The sequence below is a fragment of the Chenopodium album genome, chromosome 6 (genome assembly GCF_948465745.1).
Source record: "Chenopodium album chromosome 6, dcCheAlbu1.1, whole genome shotgun sequence".
In the NCBI taxonomy this organism is placed as follows: domain Eukaryota; kingdom Viridiplantae; phylum Streptophyta; class Magnoliopsida; order Caryophyllales; family Amaranthaceae; genus Chenopodium; species Chenopodium album.
In genome coordinates this window covers 64,482,264-64,503,390 of record NC_137839.1, presented here as the reverse complement: position 1 = coordinate 64,503,390, position 21,127 = coordinate 64,482,264, and the positions used below count along the sequence as shown (strand labels likewise).

The 21,127-nt window shown below is 30.1% G+C and overlaps 1 protein-coding gene across 1 annotated transcript; it reads right to left on the bottom strand.

Annotated features, from left to right (window-relative positions):
• LOC145635015 (GDSL esterase/lipase At4g18970-like) lies at positions 1 to 6,907 on the bottom strand. Its single transcript, XM_081686324.1, has 5 exons — positions 6,612 to 6,907; positions 2,474 to 2,598; positions 1,156 to 1,395; positions 800 to 1,040; positions 1 to 676 (listed from the first exon to the last, which is right to left on the bottom strand). Exons 1-5 carry the CDS (start codon positions 6,838 to 6,840, stop codon positions 444 to 446), a joined length of 1,068 nt encoding a protein of 355 aa, XP_081542450.1. The 5' UTR covers positions 6,841 to 6,907; the 3' UTR covers positions 1 to 443.
• Positions 6,908 to 21,127: the final 14,220 nt, after the last annotated feature.

Below are 21,127 nucleotides of genomic sequence, written 5' to 3'. Positions count from 1 at the left end.
AAATATTAACCCCACCAACTAAAAAAAAATCATACAGTAAATTTCTCTAACAATTTTTAAATATTAATGTAAGACTTGAAAAAAAAAAATGTAGGGACTAGGGAGTAGTAAGTATAGTCGTACAGATACAAGTAAACGAATATAAATAACATGAACAGCGAGTCAACGAAGCCTCATAAAATATTAATCTTTCTTATTGAAGATAATTTAATTCAATGGTCCAATTCATTTGTAACATCACAAAATATTAGATTCCAACTTTCCAAGGCCATTGAAGATTAAAATTCAGGTTGACCGTAAGATCAATCTTTGGGCACTTTTATTAGCAACACAAATGGAAAAAAAAAAAAAAAAAAAAAAAGTGGGAATAATCACAAATAAATAAGAATGTCGATTAATAGAACCGTTTATTTGGAGCAACAATAATATTAGTTTCACTAATATCAGTACGTCGCTTTGCCCTGCTGATTGCTAGTTAATTCATTGATGTTCATCGGATTAGCGATCCGACGATCTGGAGAACTATATGCAGCTTCAGCTACTCCTCCATTTACAACATCAGTTGGATGAAATCCGTCGAAGAATGCATACAAATCCCGATTAGGGCATGGTGTGCTATAAGGCTCACACTGGAAATCACTCCTCAATGTGCAACAAGTCGAGTTTGCATTAATACCTGCATTATTTAGCAAAATGATTTTGTACATCAGATATATAGAAGTTACATTGTTCTAGTGTAATTTGAACTAATAACGTGACAACTAGCTTAATACACATGTTGAATTGTTAAACAACATACCTTCAGGAAGGGGGCTTAAGGCTTGCAGGTTGGAGAGACTAATTAGCGTAAATTTAGCCCCAGGGAGCCTTGCATTCAATTCATCCAGAAGCGATTCAAGCTTTGTATTGAACATATTCGCTGCTTGGTTGATTTCATCTACACAATCAGTTGCATTGTTCCTCATAATTTGAGACGGAACGCAACCAAGATTACCCACACCGAAAATTGCAAACATTCTAGCACCAGTATTGTATAGCGTCTAACACAACAAAAGTAAAACCAAAATTAATGCGAAATCGATATTAGTCAACATCATATTCGTAAAATAAATAAATTTGGGAGGGATTTAAGGTGTGAAACAACAAAGAAAGTACCCGTAATTGTGATCTATATCGAGCAATTAGTAGATTAGTGAACTGATCAGGGGTATAGAGCCTCTGTGAAGGATAATATTGTGGCAAGAAGTACTTATTAAGGTAGTCATTGCTACCAATATTCACGGTGTATAAGCACTTGTTCAAGTAGTTCGAAACTGGACCGAAAACCATAAATTGGAGCCTTAAGATGGTCAGCATATAATTTCGTATTTGTCGATCCAACCATATCCGATCACCCTGTAATAAAATATTACAATTAGTACAAATGATTATACTACGTACATCCGGTTCAAATTATTCGCAACTTTGTAATATTTTATATCTCACAAATAATACTCTAAAGTTGCGAGTAATTTGGATCGGAGGTAGTATATAATTAATACTAATAAGAATTTAAAGTCCATCTTTAATTTATTGATGAACTATTTCCTAGCTTGTACTGTCATTTACTTTTCTTTTATGGGTGTTTTTTTTTATATGCATCACTTTCCTTTTATGGGTGTTTTTTTTATATGCATCACTTCTATATTTGGTAAAGTTATACTATATTTTATTATTTCTCTCTCTTACTTTAAACCCCACTCAAATTATTTTATCATTTCTCTCTTTTCTATGTCCCCACTTAAATAATAAAATATCGATTCGCTCTCACATACTTTCTCTTTCATGGTCCCCATCATACTTTTATTATAATAATTTATTCACCCACTCACAATATTATATTTATCTCCTAAAACTAGGTGCATTTCCAAGTGATGCATAAAAAAAAAAAAAAAAAAAAAAAAAAAAAAAAACCGGAGGGAGTATATATATACTTGAGAGTTTGTGGCTTGTTAATGAGTACGTGTTTTTTTTTTTTTTTTTTTTTTTTTTTTTTTTGAGAAGGAAGTTACTTCCTATTATAGTACAATATTATTGTCAATTTAGGAAAAAAAACTATGTACTCCCTCCGTCCCATAATATAGTTTTTGTTTGTGTTTGTTTTATGGTATTTAAGATATACTCCGTAGGAGAAAAAAGTGGATGAATTACATTAATAAAATTGAATAGTTTTTCACCAAATAAAAGTGAAATGTACAATTATAGACAAAAGTTAGAAAGAGAAAGTGGAAAAAAGTACAAGACATGTGCAAAATTCAAGGGTAATTTAGAAAGTACAATGAATAAAGTTAAAAAAAAAGTGACGGTACAATGATCTTATATACCCTCCAAAAATAGAAACAAAAAAAAAAACATTTTGGATCTTCAAAATAGGATAACATGAACTATATTATGGGACGGAGAGAGTTTTACAAAGTAGAAATTATGATCATACCAATTGTGATCCAGTTTCCATTAGAATTCCAGCGGAACCGGATGCGAAATTGACACCTCTCAATATATCTTGACCCATTAGATCTCTATATGGTGCTATAGACTCGTCGAATCCCAGATATGTAGCTGTAAAATCAACATATTTTAATATACTATTAAGCAAATTACCATACAAAATAGCAAAAATAAATAAAGAGAATATCTATTAAGAATTACTAAAATAAAAATATGTTGATTTCATCAATTTTTTACAATGTGTTATGTGCTAAGCTTTCATTAAAAAATTTCCCTCTAACTTTACATATGTGTCCCCCAATTTTTTTTCCCCTTTCATTTTACTTGCTAGAAAATAGGACCGAATAGGTATGAAACTAAAAATGCAAATTTTGACTTTGGCATCAAAATTATTGTATGCTTCTGTACTTCGTAATACTTTTGAATTTTGTTTCTTTAGCTTTAACTCTAAACATAAAAGCTCAATGGATAATGCAATATTAAATATATTCTATCTAACTATTATTTTAGAATATATTTTCAATAGCATAATAAATATTATGATGGAGTAGCATTAAATAATAACCAGTTAAAAAAGGATTATGTCATGTTTATTTTTTTAATATTTATATAACATAATTTTATTTTTTTTAAGCGAACCAAGTCATGTTAAAAAGTTATCAACGACAAAAGTATAAAAGAAAAATTTACTCAAAAAAAGGATAGGGAAATTCTATTTGGTAAACCTGTAGTTTTTAAAATTCTCAATGGTGAATCGCAAAAAAACTTATCATCATTGGTAAACTCGAAATTTTATTTACTAAAGATAATAACTTTTTTTTAATATATCTAACCATGGTTAATTCTTTTTTTTTTTTTTTTAAAACACAACCCCTCCTTTGCCAGACCACCACCAACGACACCGCCGGTCAACCGGTCTCTTTCTTCTCCTCCGACTGTTTCCCACTGGCCACTGCAACCACATCCCTCCTCTCTTTCTCCTCCTTCCACCGCAACCTCCCTCTCCTCCGCGGCTTCTACCCAGAATCCTAGATCGAACCCAAAACCACGACCTAACGACTACGGTTTTGAAGGTGAGGCGTTAGGGTTTCAGGACGAAATCAACGGCGACGAAATCAACAGGCCATTTAGAGCCCTTAGTTCTAAAGGTCAACATCAACAGTTTCGAAGGTTGGGGAAAGGGCCGATTAGGGTTTTGATGTGGGGTAATGGGCAGCTAGGGATTTCGTGGGTGGTTTCTTGGGTTTTCGGGGGGAATGGAGGTGAGTTTTGGGGAAGGAAGGTGGTGGTTCAAGGAACGGGGATAAGCGGGCAGGGATGGTGGAGGCTGGCGCACCGCCGAGGGAGGGAGCTGGGCGCGGCATGGGTTGGGGCAAGGGAATGGGTGTCGGTGCCGGCGCCAGCGTGGTGGGATGCTAACGGGAAGGGTTGACTTTTTTTTTAAAAAAAAAAAAAAAAACTATTTTTATAAGCATTCAAATGTAATTTTTTTTAAAAAAAAAACCTATCTATAATTAAATATTTAGTTAAAATTAGTCATTAATGTTATAATTAGCTTAATATAAAAAATTCTACTTTACCAATGATAATAAGTTTTTTTTTTTTTTTTTGTAACTCACCATTGAGAATTTTATAAATTACAGGTTTACCTAAGAGAATTACCCAAAAAGATATAATAGAAATTTGGAAAAAAAAAATTACTTCTTGCATTTCATTTTAATTGACACGTTTCTTTAGTCATGTTTGCCTATGCATAAATTCAACTGTAAATATATTTAATTATCAATATGAAAAAATTATAAAAAGTTGATATTTTGAAATTATAAATACCATGATGAATCCAACAAGACCCTACATGACTATATTTTTCATTACGTATAAATCACAAAATCGGGTTAAAAGGAAGTGTGTGAATAGTGATAAAGTCAAAACGTGACAACTAATAAAAAAACGGAGGTAGTATATATCACCACCATACAATGCACTAAAATAGGGCGAGACTAGTACTTTAGCCCCATGATATTGATTAACGTAGTAGTTATACAAATTCTTAAATAGACTCGATCCACACTAATTTATTGTGGAACACCGACATTAGAGACAATATCATTGTTTTATTAATAAAATAAAAAGGTCATTATATTAAGATAAAGGTTATTATGTTGAAATAAAAGTCATTGTGACATTTTTTAAATGAAATTTTTAATATATAATGGTCAATATGAATAATATATATAACTATGTTAAAATTGAGTCTTTATTCAACATAATGTCGTAATTTAATTTCACATTAACATTAAATGTCTTTAAAAAAAGTCAGTTAAAATTAAGGTTACTATTTTAAAACTAGGAGTCACTATGTTCAATATAACCTCAATTACGTGAATATAAACCTTAGATCCACAATATTATTATTGTGGACCATGTCCATCCAAGATTTTCTGAGTTACTCCCTCCGTGTTTTTTTAAGTGTCACACTTACCAAATCCGGTCGTGTTTTAATAAGTGTTACACTTCCTATTTTGCCAAAAAGCTACATTAAAATATTATATCTCTCTCCTCTCATTGTCCTCACCCAAACCCACTATTACTTTTTTTTATTACTCCCTCCGTCCCTAAATTACATTCCTACTTTTCTCTATTATATGAGGAATAAATGTTAGAAATAGGAATGTAATTTAGGGACGGGGGGAGTATATATCTTTCCTCTCACATTCATTACTTTTCAATAAACTATTAACCCCACTATCTTTCTTTTACAATTTTTTTTAATACTCCAACTATCCCACTTACCTCTTATTTTATTTAAGTCAATTAAATTGCCTAAAACTATGTGACGGTCAAATTGTAACACTTAAAAAAACACGGAGGGAGTATTAATTTGAAATTAACTACCATTCAACTATCCCTACCTTATAAAAATTGAAAAAATAATCTTATGAATAGTGTATGGACATTTATATCCTTAAAAATATTATTTTACTTATTTACCCTCATTGAATTCAAAAGCCTTAAAATTGTCTCTTGAATCACCAAAATTGATTAATTGATTGTGTTTTTTTTCAATGTTTAAAGCATTTTTTAGACTCTCCATTTTTTACATTCTCCATATTTTACAAAGTATATAACTATTACTATGCAAATAGATATAATAAAATACCATGCAAATATGCATAAGGTATGCTAATTATATACTTCAAAATGTGCACTTACATGTTTACCCTTATTTTTTTTGGTGTTTAAAGAGCCACAAGGGCGGGGTGAGAATCGATCCCATGATCTCCTGAAATCGGGAGGGAAGCTCTAACCACTTGAGCTATCCCTCACTCTCACCCTTATTAATATGTACAAGTTTTTATTTTGCCTCCATTAATGTTAATTGTTTTTTTTTTTTAAATTGGCTTTTATTAATGTTAGTTGTTTATATAAAAAAAAATTTAGAAAAATATGCGAACAATTTTGCTTCAAATGCAGACATTATTTTTGCCTCTAAAAAAATTTTGTTTACATATATAATGTTATCAATGTAACCAAAAACAAAAAAAGCTTTCCGAACAAGACTAGCTATGATACGCAACGCGCTCGTTAGCCACCCTAGTATCCAGAAAGTCTATGACTAGCCACTAGCATAGCCATGACGAAGCCCACGTGTTATAGACTTATAGGCCCAAAACATTTTAGTTACACATAGCACACATAACTGACTTAAGTTAATAGACACATCAAAGCCATCATTTTTTTTTATATTGGCGAAGATTCCCAGTCTTATATCCACGGCATTGAAAGTACACACAACATATACAATTCATCCAATGTATTTTGTGTATTCTTAACAATATTGCATACTATAGCTTAATACTAATATAATGAATGTATGAACTTTTATATGGGTGTAACAAAACCTGCCAAAGCTAAAAGAAAATATAGTTGAAGTATTGTGAGAAATTAAATATATTTTGTCAAAAGAATTGCAAGCTAGTGATTAGAATATTGAGCTATAAATCCTTTAATATACTTGGTATGTTATTTGTATTTATCCTTAGCTGATTAGTAACAGATTTTTCAAACGACGGATCAATGAGGTAAATTTTTCCGATAATTGATGAAATGAAGGGTATACTTACAGATATAATCCTCAATAGTCCGATTATTGGTAAATCTGCCAGTTGGTACGCCGCCAGGAAAATCAACCCCATATGGCGGGTAATTTGCTTTAGCCATTGTCCTGAGATTATTGTTGTTTCCAACATCGGACAGTGAGTCCCCGAAAATGAAGTAGCATGGCACTTTTGGTTCGCCCTTAACCAAAACCGCGCAAACCATAAAAATAACAAAAATTATAATTCGTAACATTTTAGGAATTGATTGCGTGAGAAGTGTTAGTCTTACAACTTTGTGAATTGTGATATTTAAAATGAGATTTGTGGTCTTGGATTGCATGTTGCTAAGTTGCTTCCATACTTATATATAGCACGATATTGTGAAAAGGAAACCCATGCAATGTACGTCATTTCAAAAAAAAAAAAAAAAAAAAAACAATTATGGAAGGATTTAGACTAGTTGATATTAATTTTATTGAATAATTAGTTGATAGTTGGTCTTATCAGCTGTTAAATAACATAAAGACTAGAATAGACCGGTCTACAATAACTTATTGTAGACCCAACTTTTTGGTATACAATACGAATGTGATTATATCATACGAAATGTGATTATATTACTACAAAAGTGATTATATCATTCTGAAACTATTATGTAAATGTAATACTCAAAAAGTAAATTTATCATTATAAAAAGTATCAAATAATAAATTACATCATTCAAAAGATGATTTTTAAATTTTATCATCTTAATGATAATTATATAATCTCATTAAATGGTTTAATATGAGATTATATAATTCAAAATATGATTCACAAAAAAATAACTATATCGTCTAAAAAAGTGATTATATCATCCATAATGTGATTATATTATTTGAAAGTGTCAAATTTTGGGTCTACAATAATTTATTGTAGACCGGGTCCATACAAGACCAATTTTCTTATATAAATTCTTAAATGAACCTGGTTCACACTAATATATTGTGGACCACTAACATTAGAGACAATATAATTGTTTTATTAATAAAAAAATAAAGGTGACTATATTAAAACAAAGGTTATTATTATGTTAATATAAAAGTTAGTGTGGCATTATAAAAGCTATAAGAGGTTAAATTTTTTGATGTAATTTTTAATATAATGATCAATATGAACAATAAAGGTCACTATGTTAAAATTAGGTCACTATTCAACATAGTGTCGTACTAAGTTCATAATAATATTAAAGGTCACACAAATTTTTAAAAAAGCTTACCATGTTAAAAATAAGGTTACTGTATTAAAATTAGGGGTCACTATGTTGAATATGATGTCAGTTACGTGTGTATAAACCATAGGTTCACGTAAGATTTTCTAACCTTCTTATAATTATTGTTTCATTATTTGGTATCTAAACATCATATTTTTATAATATATTATAGCACGTAATTTAAAGTTATAATTGGTAATCATGTGCATTGGATAATGCACAAAATGCAATTGAATATTAGAAAGAATCATGGAAGGAATACAATCTAGTATGAGGAAGTTTTTGGCCATAGGTTTGTGTGTGAAAACAAACCTATGGCTGAAAATTGAAAACGGACAATCAAGGCTGTTAGATTATAATCTACACTAACTCATCAAATCTTGATGGGTGAGATTTTTTTCAACTCAATTTTCACTCAAAAGTCTATAGTTTCTCTCTCCTCCTTCATTTCCATGTCCTTTTTCTCTCTCCTATATTTTCACTCTCTTACTTTCTCTCTCTTAATTTCCCAATTCTTTTACAAAATTCATGCTGCTTTTCTACATCTACTGTCAATTACTTTGATTCTACTTCTATTGTCATGTGAGTTATTCGATTAAATTTTGTTTTATTTGAGTAATATCGCAACAACAACAGCAACAACAACAACAACAACAACAACAGCAGCAGCAACAACAACAACAACAACAACAACATCAACAACAACAGCAGCAACAACAACAACAGTAACAACAACAACAGTAACAACAACAACAGTAACAACAACAATGACAACAACAACGACAACAACAACAGCAACAACTACAGCAACAACAATAGCAACAACAACAACAACAACAACAACACCACCAACAACAACAATATTGCTCGACCTTTGTGTGGTGTTAAGATACTTGGGGTCCTGCTAGTTCTGATTCTGGTTTTAGTGGCGAGCTTTGATGCAAAGGGTGACCAAGACCATTTCCCTTATGGATAAGGTAGCTATGCTAGATGATCCTTAGTGTGAGCTGTTGTTAGTCCTTGTTACTTAGGGCATAACTGGAGTTTCTAAACTCTACTTTGCATTGTGTACTTGTCCTCCTAATACTTTTGAGGCGGCTCAGCGCACTTTTGATGGGGCTCTTCGATCTTCCTTGGAGCGTATTGTTACTGCTTCAGGGCTTGGGTTTGGCGATTGGCAGTGGCGACTTGCCACCTTATAATTTACGTTTGGAGGGCTTGGTGTTTATTTAGCAGGCGATGTTCGTCATTATGCTTTTCTTGTTTCTCGGTTACAGTATGCTGGGTTGTAGGCACAACTTCTACGACATGCTGGCATTGTTTGTCTTGGACACGCCTTTGAGGATGCGTTGAGTCTGTTTCATGGAATGACGGAGTCTGTTATTTTGGGTAATCCTAGTAAGGTTGCTGCTCCTAAACTCATGAAGAAATTGGCAGATATATATTTCACAAAGGTTACGGCTTCTGTAGAATCCCTTATTCTTTAACTCCTCGACAATCTGCAATATGGAAATCACAACACGGAGATCACACCTCTGCTTGGCTTCAGGCGGTCCCTATTTCGGGGTTGGGTCAGACGATGAACTCCAAGACATATCGTTGTGTGTTGTGCTATCGATTGGGTATTCCATTGAACTCAATTCCGCTCTAATCAATTCAATTCAATTTAATAAACAACAACATCAACAACAATAATAATAATAATTCAATTCCGCTCTAATCAATTCAATTCAATTTAGTTCAGTTCAGTTCAGCTCCAATCAGTTCGATTTTGTTCATTCAACTGAGTTCAGTTCAGCTCAGTTTAGTGAATGAGAACAAGCCCTTAATTTAGCTGAATGCTTTCTGAAATTTAGTTTTCCTGAATTAAATGCGTATTTTTTAATAGATTCAACTTGAAATTTTAGCCCTAAATCAATTTTTTTTTTTTTAGTCTTTCGTTTCTGATTTGTGAAATTCTTTTTACTTTTTTGTTTTTTTTTTTAATTATCTTCATAGTCGTTGTTTTTTTAGTTTTATTTTCCATAATTTCTTCATACTGTTGTTTATGAGTGATTTCTTAAGTTTTTCGTGTAGGATTTTTGTTTGATTTTGTTATATTGCCTTTTTTTTTTGGAAGCTATCGATTTGATTTGAATTTATGAGTTTCAACTACAGTTTCATTTTCATAGTAGTAGTTTTGAATGGAATTTTGTTTAATTCTGATTGATTTTAGTTAATTAGGTTTTTATGAGTGATTTTTGCTCAAGACTCTGGTGTCATTGTTTATTTTGTAATTTTTGCATATAATTCATATGCATACCCGTAATTCTTTAGTTGAATCCGAATGTGCTTGTGTGTGCTTGAAATTTCTAAAAATTAGTGGAATTTAATCATCATGTGGCTGAATTGTTGATTGTTGGAGGTCAAAATGTTGATGTTGGAGTTAGGCTTTGGTGGTGAATTGGTGGAGCAATTGGTGGCTGCTGTGTGGGCATCTGAGAGATGTGACTGGTGGGCAACTAATGTTTAAAACATGGATAGATTTAGACATTAATAATGCCTTTGAAAAAATAATTATTCTGTTATGAAATATCGTGTGGATGATCATTATGCTCCTTATATCATTCCGGAATATTCTAGATATATGGTTTATTCTTATCTAAATATATTTGTGGATGTCCATCTTGTATCATTCTAGAACTTTCTAGAGTTTAGGATTTATTATTCTCCAAACAAACTCTATCAATTATACTGTACACATTTCAATTCCCTCTCAATATTTTATATTTCTCCTTATTTTACAACACGTTATCAGCACCAAAACTCTAATAAATATGTAAATTTATTGTTGATTTCTTAGGTTAATGATTAATTCACTGTATACTGAATGTGCTAAATTATACTAATTATTATCTTGTTGTGTCGCATCTTAGGAAGAAATTAGAAGAAGATTAATCTTGATCATGGGTTTTGATCTTTTAATAATGAAATCACACGTTTCAAGAATGTCATATCATTCCCAGTCCTCATTAATTAATTTGGGACTAGTACAAGGAGTCTCACGGTATTAATAATTTGGAATGTTAATGGTAGTGCCGCTTTATTTAATTACAAGGAACTACTCGTATTATTTTTCGGTTGCATTGGTTTGTTTATCTTGAATCATCTTTCTCATCTATCCATAATATAATAGATTAGCCTTAATCAAGGGCTATACTTTATTTTCTTTTCATTGATGTTTTCATGAGTTACAGGCTGGTTTTTATAGTGGGAATGGTTCTGATATCAGGAAAGTTCATTCTGAACTATCTTGTTATTGTTAATTTTAAACCTTTACATAATATGTTTATATTGTTTCCCAAATTTTCGTATTTTTATTATTCCTGGAGTTCAATGAACAATTTGGGAATAATTGGATTTGATGCAGAAAATAACTAATTAGTAGTTTTGTTTTGACTATGAGTTTTGTTTAGTTTGAATCTAAAAGGGTATTTAGAATTATTATTGGTGTTAATTTTATGAACGTATGGTTTTCATGAACTTGTAGTACATATATTTGCTAGATTTTGGTATTACTTTTCCTATCCGTAAATGAGTTTGATTATTTCTCTATGCTTGATAACAAATATGAATGGTTTGATTTAGCAATTATTTACCCATATAATTTGTTTGTGAAATCCTGTGTCTAATGTCTTGAATGTTTGTAAATTGTACGAAATGCGCCTAAGGCACATGTGAAACTATTTATAATTTATGTTTTTTATATTTCAAGTATGATATGAACCATGTGGTTTTCCACTAACGTGAACATGTTAATGTTGATTGCTTATGTGATTGTTTCTATTTTCTAATTAAGCTTTATCAGGCAATATATCAATATAATTGATCCGACAGTATAGTAGATTCAATCGATTCAGGTATGTTTTTATTAAAGCGTGAAGTAGTAGGTTCTCATATTGTCTACATTATATTGATTGATGTGTGAATAAATTCAATTATAGTATTATGTACCTACTTGAAGTTCCTTATATGATTCAATTAGAATGAATGTAAATTGAATATGATGTGCGGACCTGAAGTTCCTTATATTTATAAAGAGTATTCACACACATAGACTTAAAGTTCCTAGCTTGAACATATAAAGGGCTCAAAACCCTTAAGGATACTACAAAGAAATGTGCATGATCTACAAAGCTAGCTAAAGCATGTTGCTTAGATATCCACTACATACTAACGTGACTTTATAAACACAATGTCATGAAATAATATTATACAAAAGATATTGAATAGTATTCAAGTTATTGAAATTTGGGTGAGAATTTTAATGATTAAAAAGGTAACAAGCATGTTTGCATGAAATTATTCTTGATTATAAAGTTCATAAAAATTGCAAACATGATTATATGTATCATCTATTTTGACCTAGAAATAATGTTATGAGTTCAAGTAATTAAACACGACATTGTGAGCAACTTTCATATATTGCTTGGAAAATATATTTATTATGCCCATACTTATAAGAAATTAATATAATTGGGCAAGAGTTACGAGTAGGAGCAAGTTTGTAAGAATAACTTTATTATGTTTGATACATGTATTGCTAAAAGAATTTATGCCTTGTGGATGATATTTAAATGTTGTTGGATTCATTTCATGTCCCACGTGCAAGAATTAAGGGGAAACTGTATTAATTATTCCATTATTTTATCCTTGCACATAAATAATAAAATATATTGATGGTCAGTTTGGAACATACATTAACTCAAATATTAACTATTTACTTAATAGAAGTGGCCACTTGCATATTATTTAAATATTTTTAAATGATACCATCTTGAAGATGGATATAAATGATTGATCATATACTAATTATAAATGCTCCAATTAAATTATTGTCCCAGAAGGACAATATCGTTTACTAATGAACCTAAAGCACGTCTGAAACGTTGCAATCCAATAGAGTTAAAATATAAGAACTTTCGGAAAAGGAATGGAGCATCTATTGACAATGATGACAAATTTGAGGAAATGATAAATCTCATTACATTTCTAGAATAAAATCACTTTTAGTAAGATTCATATGTTCCATGATTATGTAAAAGACTCTAGAAGAGTATGAAATGTCCAACAAGATTAACATATATCAAGATTATAATCAAAACTCCAGCAGAATATATATAAGTAATTATTAGATAAAATATTAATTAGTTGATTGTCTTGCCAATTGTATAAAGAAACACATGTTGGTGTTCTAATATCACATCACATTCATGGCCATGCATATAGTAAGTTTAATAAAGTGATCATTAGTGTTGAAAACTGACCAGAGTTCAAATTTAGAGAAGTGATTGGATGTGATAATTAAATTAGGCCATCCGGGTTTAATAATAATTACCCGTAATGGAAACCTGAAGTTTCATTGATAATGTGCTGACGCTTTCTCAATGTTAAATTTATAAAATGAATTGAATGGCAAGACGTAACATTGAGATTGAGTTATATTTGGATTGTGAGTTATAATAATTTGTATTGATGAAAATTTCAAGATTTAATATGTTTTGATTTTTTTATATAAAGGAGTAATGGCTGATAAAGGAGTAATGGCTGACCAGAAGTTCACCAAAATAACTTATATATTATTGTCAACTATCAAGTGATCAGAAGCTCACCAAATATACTATTTAAGTCTTTAAAGATCCAGAAGATCATCACCTACTAAAATTACGAGCAAGTGATTTATGCTTGTATAACAATTCTTTTGATTGGGGCTATTATATGTCAGCACATATGAAATAGGAGGAGAAAGAAAAACGTACAACTGCATAACATATGTCTCCCCATTGACATTGATCTCTAGAAGAGAAAATATTATTGAAAATTTAATAATAAATACACATGAAATTAAATATAAAGTTAATGAATAAATGATTCTTCATTGAAATTGCATTGTTCTCCAGAAGAGATAAATTTTGATTGGGATCCTCACAATGAAATGAATTTTAATGCAAATTTATATACTAAGTTGGTATAGAATTAGACGCCCCTATAAAAGAGAATTTTTTTTACCAACTTAGGGGGAGAAGAAATAGCAAAAGTTGGGAAAATTGAAAAAAAAAAATTAAATAAATAAAGAATATTTATGATCCCTATAATGGTAGTTTAAAAAGTTATATATATGCCAACTTTTGTATATAAATTATCAAGATATGTTGCACATTTATGATTTGCTTTGTATTCAGTTATGACTCATGTTGCATAGCGTTGAAGATACATTTTGGTCATATTAATTATGTGTATACATTGAGATAAAATCTTGCCAAATGTACTTGAATAACTACACCTGAAGTGTAGGATGTATATGATCGGTTCCAAAATAAAGATATGTTTAATAGATATGATATTTGGCAAGATAGTGCAGTTAACACTAATAGTATAATAGTATATATATAAATACCATAGTGAATGAAATACCCTAAAAGTAGTATAGATTTCTGAATTATTATAATAGATGACCTATGATGCACTACAAGAAAAATCACTTTTCGTAGCGATTATTTCGTAGCGATTGTTCATTCGCTACAATATGCAAGTATGTTTGTGAAATAATTAAGGATGTCGTATCATTTTTACAATCGCCATGGTTTTCCCATATAAAATCGATACGGAAAGCATAATAATACATATCCACACTATTTTTACACATTTATATAATTTTGAGAAATCGTATCATTTACAATCACCACTAAATCCTAAAAATCGACACGAAAAGCCTTTTCAACACTAGATATATAAATATTGTTTGACAAAGAATACATAAAATATGTCATAGCTTATTGGTGAAACATTTAATATAAGAGTTTGAGGTTGCATGTTCGAATCTTATAAAGATCATACGCATGTTTTTTTTTTTTTTGAAGAAAATGAGTTGAACATTTATAGCAATTGTAATCGCTACAATAATCACCACGATTGGATGTAGTTTTTCGTATCGATTATTCAGGCCAACCCCAGCGATATTGAAAACCACTACTAAAGGCTAAGGCAACGGGGGATATTGTATCGAATGACCATTCGTTGGGAAAGCGTTTTGTTGCAATTACAATCGATACTAAAGGTTAAAATAATCGCTACGAAAAGGTTATTTTCTTGTAGTGATGTAAGAAAGTTAAGATGGTACCAATAAGAAATGTATTAAGATATCATAATAAAATAGCATGCGAAATGTACGTTAAAGGAATTTTAAAATACTGGTACACAATGGAACTGATGAATAATATGCATATGCATAATAGAGTGAACTAGTGAATAAGGGATCTGAAATATATGTCCTTTTTGATGTCGACATAATGATAATAATCATAAGTTTATCATGTACCAAAAGTCTAATGAAATATGGATTTTTAAAATCCACACTGTACAGTGTCTTGCATTATCTAGAGTCTTATGTATGTTTATATACATGTGTGAGTCATAGGTTAATGGATTATTCATTGCGTATATTGAAAGTTGTTAGATACATTACTCATTGTATATTTTTTTTTCTATATCTCATATTGATGCATTAGTTCCATACAATAATTGTGGTATATGTGAATGTTTGTTCAAAATATATATAGTATGGCGTATTTGTAACTTTGAAGGAAATTACAAAGAAATATTTATATTCCAATGGGCTTATAGTTGTGATGAAATTATTAGAAACGTCGATTTAATAACATGTTATGAATCATGTAAGAAGATCGAGTTCTTGAAGAACTTATATACGACATATTTAAATACCCAGCCTTACAAATTGTTGAATATTATAATTATCAAACTCTTGAAACTTTTATGTGACTATATCATTGACATATCAGCCTGAAGTTTGAGTATATAAGAGTTAGTGAGATTTACTATTTGTATTCGCAAAAAATTATCGTGTAGTTAATTACAAAACTTCTAAAGAAACGGGATACTTATGAGTGAGATTGTTTTCTTATTGTCCAGAAGAACCATGATCAATGTATATAATTACATATGTTATATTATAATTCATATGAGATCGAAGAATGACATTAATAATGTCAAGTTTTGTCATCAAATGATTATTCATGAATGTTTGATCGAATTATGATCATCAATTTCTATTATTAACAACTTCCAGAAGAAGTCATAATCGCATAAGTTTAATTTTTAAATCAACTATTAAACAGAGATTTGAAATAATGATATTAGAGATAAACACATGTATGGTGAAATGAAGACACTTCACATGTTCACGTGAAGACTTGAAGAATTGAAGATGCAACTTCAGCTTAGGAGATTTGAAGATCAACGTATGATATTTTACTAACTACATATGAGAAGATATCCAAACATATTGGATTAATTTTTGCGGAACTAGAAGATCTCAAGTTATGTATTCATCAGGGGGAGAAAATACACGTTGCACTTTTTTCCCTTGACCATGGTTTTGTTCCACATTGGGTTTTCCTGGTAAGGTTTTTAATGAGGCAGCATCTCAAGCGTATTACAAAGAATGTTGTACTCTTTTTCCTTCATTAGGTTTTTATCCCACAGGGTTTTTCCTAATAAGGTTTTAACGAGGCACAGTCTTTGATAATGGGCATCCAAGGGAGAGTGTTATGAAATATCGTGTGGATGTATATATACATATATACATATATACATATATATATATACATATACATATATATATATATATATATATATATATATATATATATATATATATATATATATATATATAAACTAAAGAAACAATCATATTGTCCACGTGGCAGCTTTATAAGAAAAAATTTCCCGCCTAAATAAAAACCTGATGTCATTATATTTTCTTTGGTTTCAAATTTTAAATTTAATTTCTCCTCCTCTCAATTTATCTATACTGCTTAATTTATTTATTTTTCTTCTATCACCAACTATTGGTATCTAATACATCTTTCTCTTATGATTCATCAAACAAAATACTTTGATGTATATATTTTTCTATTTTCCTTTACATTTTACAAGTTTAAAATCATTTTTTTTTTGCTTAATTAAAATCGTATATTAAAAATCTAACTTTTATGTATATGCTTAAATTTTCATATTCGGTTTGTTCTACTTCAAAATTAATTTTATAAAATAAGCATTTACAACTAATGGTTATGTCTCAATAATTTTTCTGATACGAAAGAATACATAAAATATATACTCAATATTTCAAAGAAATCCGTGCATTGCACGGGACTAATCTAGTTAATACTAAAGTAGCAACCGCTGACATCATACTATTTTAAAATAAAACACATGTCATGTTGTCATTAAATATTTTCCCTACAAAATTATAGATGATGTCATCGTTTTGTCATTTTTATTTTATTTTTTTTATTAAAAATTCTGGTCAATTACATTATTTTTAGTATCAAATTTTGAAAATTGGTCAATTCTATATAACAATAATAATTTAATTTTTCTTCCTCAGATAGTATTTCATTATTCAATTTTTCTATGAGCTTTATTTTATTTTATTTTTTAATATTTTATGTTTCATGTTTTAATAATAATTTTGTTTTAAATTTGGTATGAAAAAATTATTAAATTTAGAAAATTTTATTTGATCAAATCGTGCATCGCACAAGACTAATCTAGTACATATATATATATATATATATATATATATATATATATATATATATATATATATATATATATATATATATATATATATATATATATATATATATATATATATATATATATATACACACACACACACACACACACACACACACACACACACCTCCATCATATAAAATATAAGTAGAATACACATTTCAATTCCCTCTCAATCTTTTATCTTTTATATTTCTCCTTATTTTACAACATATTCCTTATTATTATTATTATTTTATAAGTAGCCAATTAATGTAAGGATATGATATATAATATGGAGGGAATCCAGGGCATCTCCTGGGTACACACTATTAACTAATATATAAAGCTAAATTTTTAGCCAGGGCAGGAGACTTCGACACTTGGCGTTTTAATTTTCCGCCAAGTGTCGCGCCACATAAACAATTATCATATTATACATTGACACCTCTTACGTTAGATAAGCAAATTTAAGATAGAATTTTTAGGATAAAAAAAGTTATTTAGAGTTTTATTTCTGATAGAATTTCTAATTTTCCATAGGAATAAAACAGATTGTAACTTTCTAAAAATATCTTATCAATAATATTCAATAAACACCAAAAAAAATTTTAGAGCATCACATAGGAAAGTGTTATATTTTAGCCAATGACAAAAAGAAATAAATATTTCTAGATCCAAAATTAATATTAATTATAAAAATAAAATCAATGCATTTTCTGTGTGCCCTGCCGAGACACACAAAAACAATAACCGGATAACCCTGACCAAGTAATCCCGACCAAGTAATTCACACTGGTTCGTAGTTTTTATGAAGGAAAATTTTATTTGATTCAATATCTTATGTATTTGTTAACGTCGAATCTCTATTGTAGATGTCTTATGACTTCTAAATAATGAAATATTTTTATGTCAAAAAAAAAAAAGAAATATTTTCGCTATTAAAAAAAATGGAAGTTAAGATATTTAGGAATATTATTGTTAGATATTCCTAAATATGTTTATATATTGTAATGTAGCCAAAGATTACGAATGGGATATGAAAATACAATGAGAAATACAAAGAAAAATTTCCCCCAATATTTAACAATATATAAACATTTTAAGAATCATAATTGTTTTAACACTATTTATATGTGTTTACTCATACTTTGGACAAATATGTAAATAACGTTTTTAGGGGCATAGCTGTCTCAAAACTACCCATAAATGTTTAGTTGTACTCCCTCCGTCCCCGAAAGAACGACCCATTTGGCCTAATTTTAGTCCCAAAAAAAATGACTCATTTGTATTAAAACACCCACCTATTTGCAACAATATTTGTGCAAAATTAGCTTTCCCATATACAAATTTGATTTTCCATGTGATTTTAGTACTTTTTCTCTCTATTTTTTTTTTTTTTTTACAAACCCCAAGTAAATTTATCTTTTTAATATACTTTTACTTCTTTTTATTTAACTTTCTTAATACCTGCGTAATCAATCCAAATGGGTCGTTCTTTTAGAACGGATGGAGTATATCTTAAAAAATGTAGGCTGGGATTAAATAGTACCTTACCTATATCTATTTGTTGCATTAACTTTATCATTTAATTGATTTCTTGGACTATGGAGTCACAACTAGACTTACTTATGGATGTTATTAAGGAATTGAGCTCTGTAACATCGACGTTTTATCTTCCATGATGTGTGATCATTTGAAATTTCAACCTTCATTAAAGCATTAATAGAGGACTCATTATTTCATCAATGGTGACCTATTTTCCAACACGATATAAACGACTCAATTTCCACATTTATGTTTCCCTTGAAATCATTTACTACTAATGGACACCCTTTGTCCCCCAATACAAAGTCTCGTATCCTTTTTGAATACACTAATACAAAATATTTGACATTATTACCCCTTTTTTTATGAGTTGTCATCTTTTTTCCATTTTTTTTTATATTTTGGAAATTTTGCAAAAAAACACCTTTTAAATCTTGTTTTTTGCATTTAACCACCTTTTAAAAAAAATGTTGCAAAAAACCACCAATTTTAAAAATTTTGTTGCAAATTACCACCAATTCAATATAAAACAAGTGATAAATTTGGCTTAAAAAGTGGTAATTTGCAACAAAATTTTTAAAATTGGTGGTCTTTTGCAACATTTTTTTTTAAAAGGTGGTTATTTGCAAAAAACAAGATTTAAAAGGTGGTTTTTTGCAAAATTTCCTTATATTTTTAAGGAAAAATTAGAAAAAATAATCCCAACTTTCATCAATTTTGTTAGAATAATCCCAACTTCATATTATTCTGGAATAATCCGAACATTAGGGGGTCTTCTTTTTCTTCAATCCCAAATACCGGTAACCGGTTGAATAATTTTTTTTGTTTTTTTTTAAAGTGACACGTTTCACTCGTTAATTGGTTAAAAAAATATAAAAACAAAAAATAATATAAAACAAAATTTAAAAAAAAATGAAAAAAACCACCGCAAAAAAAAAAAAGCCAAACGGAACCCGGCCAGCCACCACATGATGTCGGCTGGCCAAAAAACAGGGTCGGTTTCCCCTCGCCACCGTCACCAACCCTTTCCCGACCTCCTTCCAGTCAACCACTCACTCTGACAGCCATGATATTCGGCCCCTACAGATTTTCCCCCTCCCATTTTCACTGAATCTCCTTCTTCAGTTTTCCAGCGACCCCTCTCAATCAAAAACCCCCAACCCCACTATCGAACCCCCAACCTAGCTGCTTAAGGTGTTGATCTTTCGGGGTGGTGGGAGGAATGATTTGGGGTTTTTGGTAGTAAGTAAAGGTTTCGTTAGTGGTTTCATGGGGGAATGGGGTGTTTCGTGGAGGGAAGAAGACGGCGACGCGGTGTAAGGTGTTTCACGCGGCTCGCCGGTGAGAAAGAGGTGGTAGGCTGGGCAGTTGGGTGGTGGTTAGGGTGGTTCGGTGGGAGAGGGGAGGCTGACTGGTGGTTTGGTAATTTTGCTTCTTTTTTTATTTTTTGCTTTTTTTTAAAAAAGAAAATTTGGACCAATGAGTGCTTGACATGTGTCAAGATGCCCTGATATAATAGGTCATTGACTTTTATTGACCGGTTAGGGATTGAAGAAAAAGAAAAACCCTTAAAGTTCGGATTATTCCAAAATAATACAAAGTTGGGATTATTCTAGCAAAATCCATAAAAATTGGGATTATTATTTCTATTTTTTCCTATTTTTAATATTAATTTTCAACACTTTATTTCTCTATCTCTTCAATTATTCCCAATTATCTTTTCTTTCTCTCTATCTCTCTTTAACATTATATGCACATATCTATATCTATACTATATATTAAAAGGTGTTCTTAAGAACGTCGATGTGCCACGTAGTCTCTTTTTTGTTGCGCCACGTCATCTTCACAATATCTCGTAATGCCACGTCATCTTCCCAATGTCTCATGATGAGCACATCATCACTCAAACAATGCGACATCACCCAAGCAACCAATATTATTGAATATAAAAACGTAAGGATAAGGAAGATCGAACCCTCAACCTCTTATAACAAGAATAACCATTTCATCATTTAAGCCAATTATCAAGTATGTTATCAATATGTAAAAAAAATTATATAAGTGCAAACCACAAGATTCAATTAAAATAAAATATACAATAAAAAATCAATTTTAGTTTGAC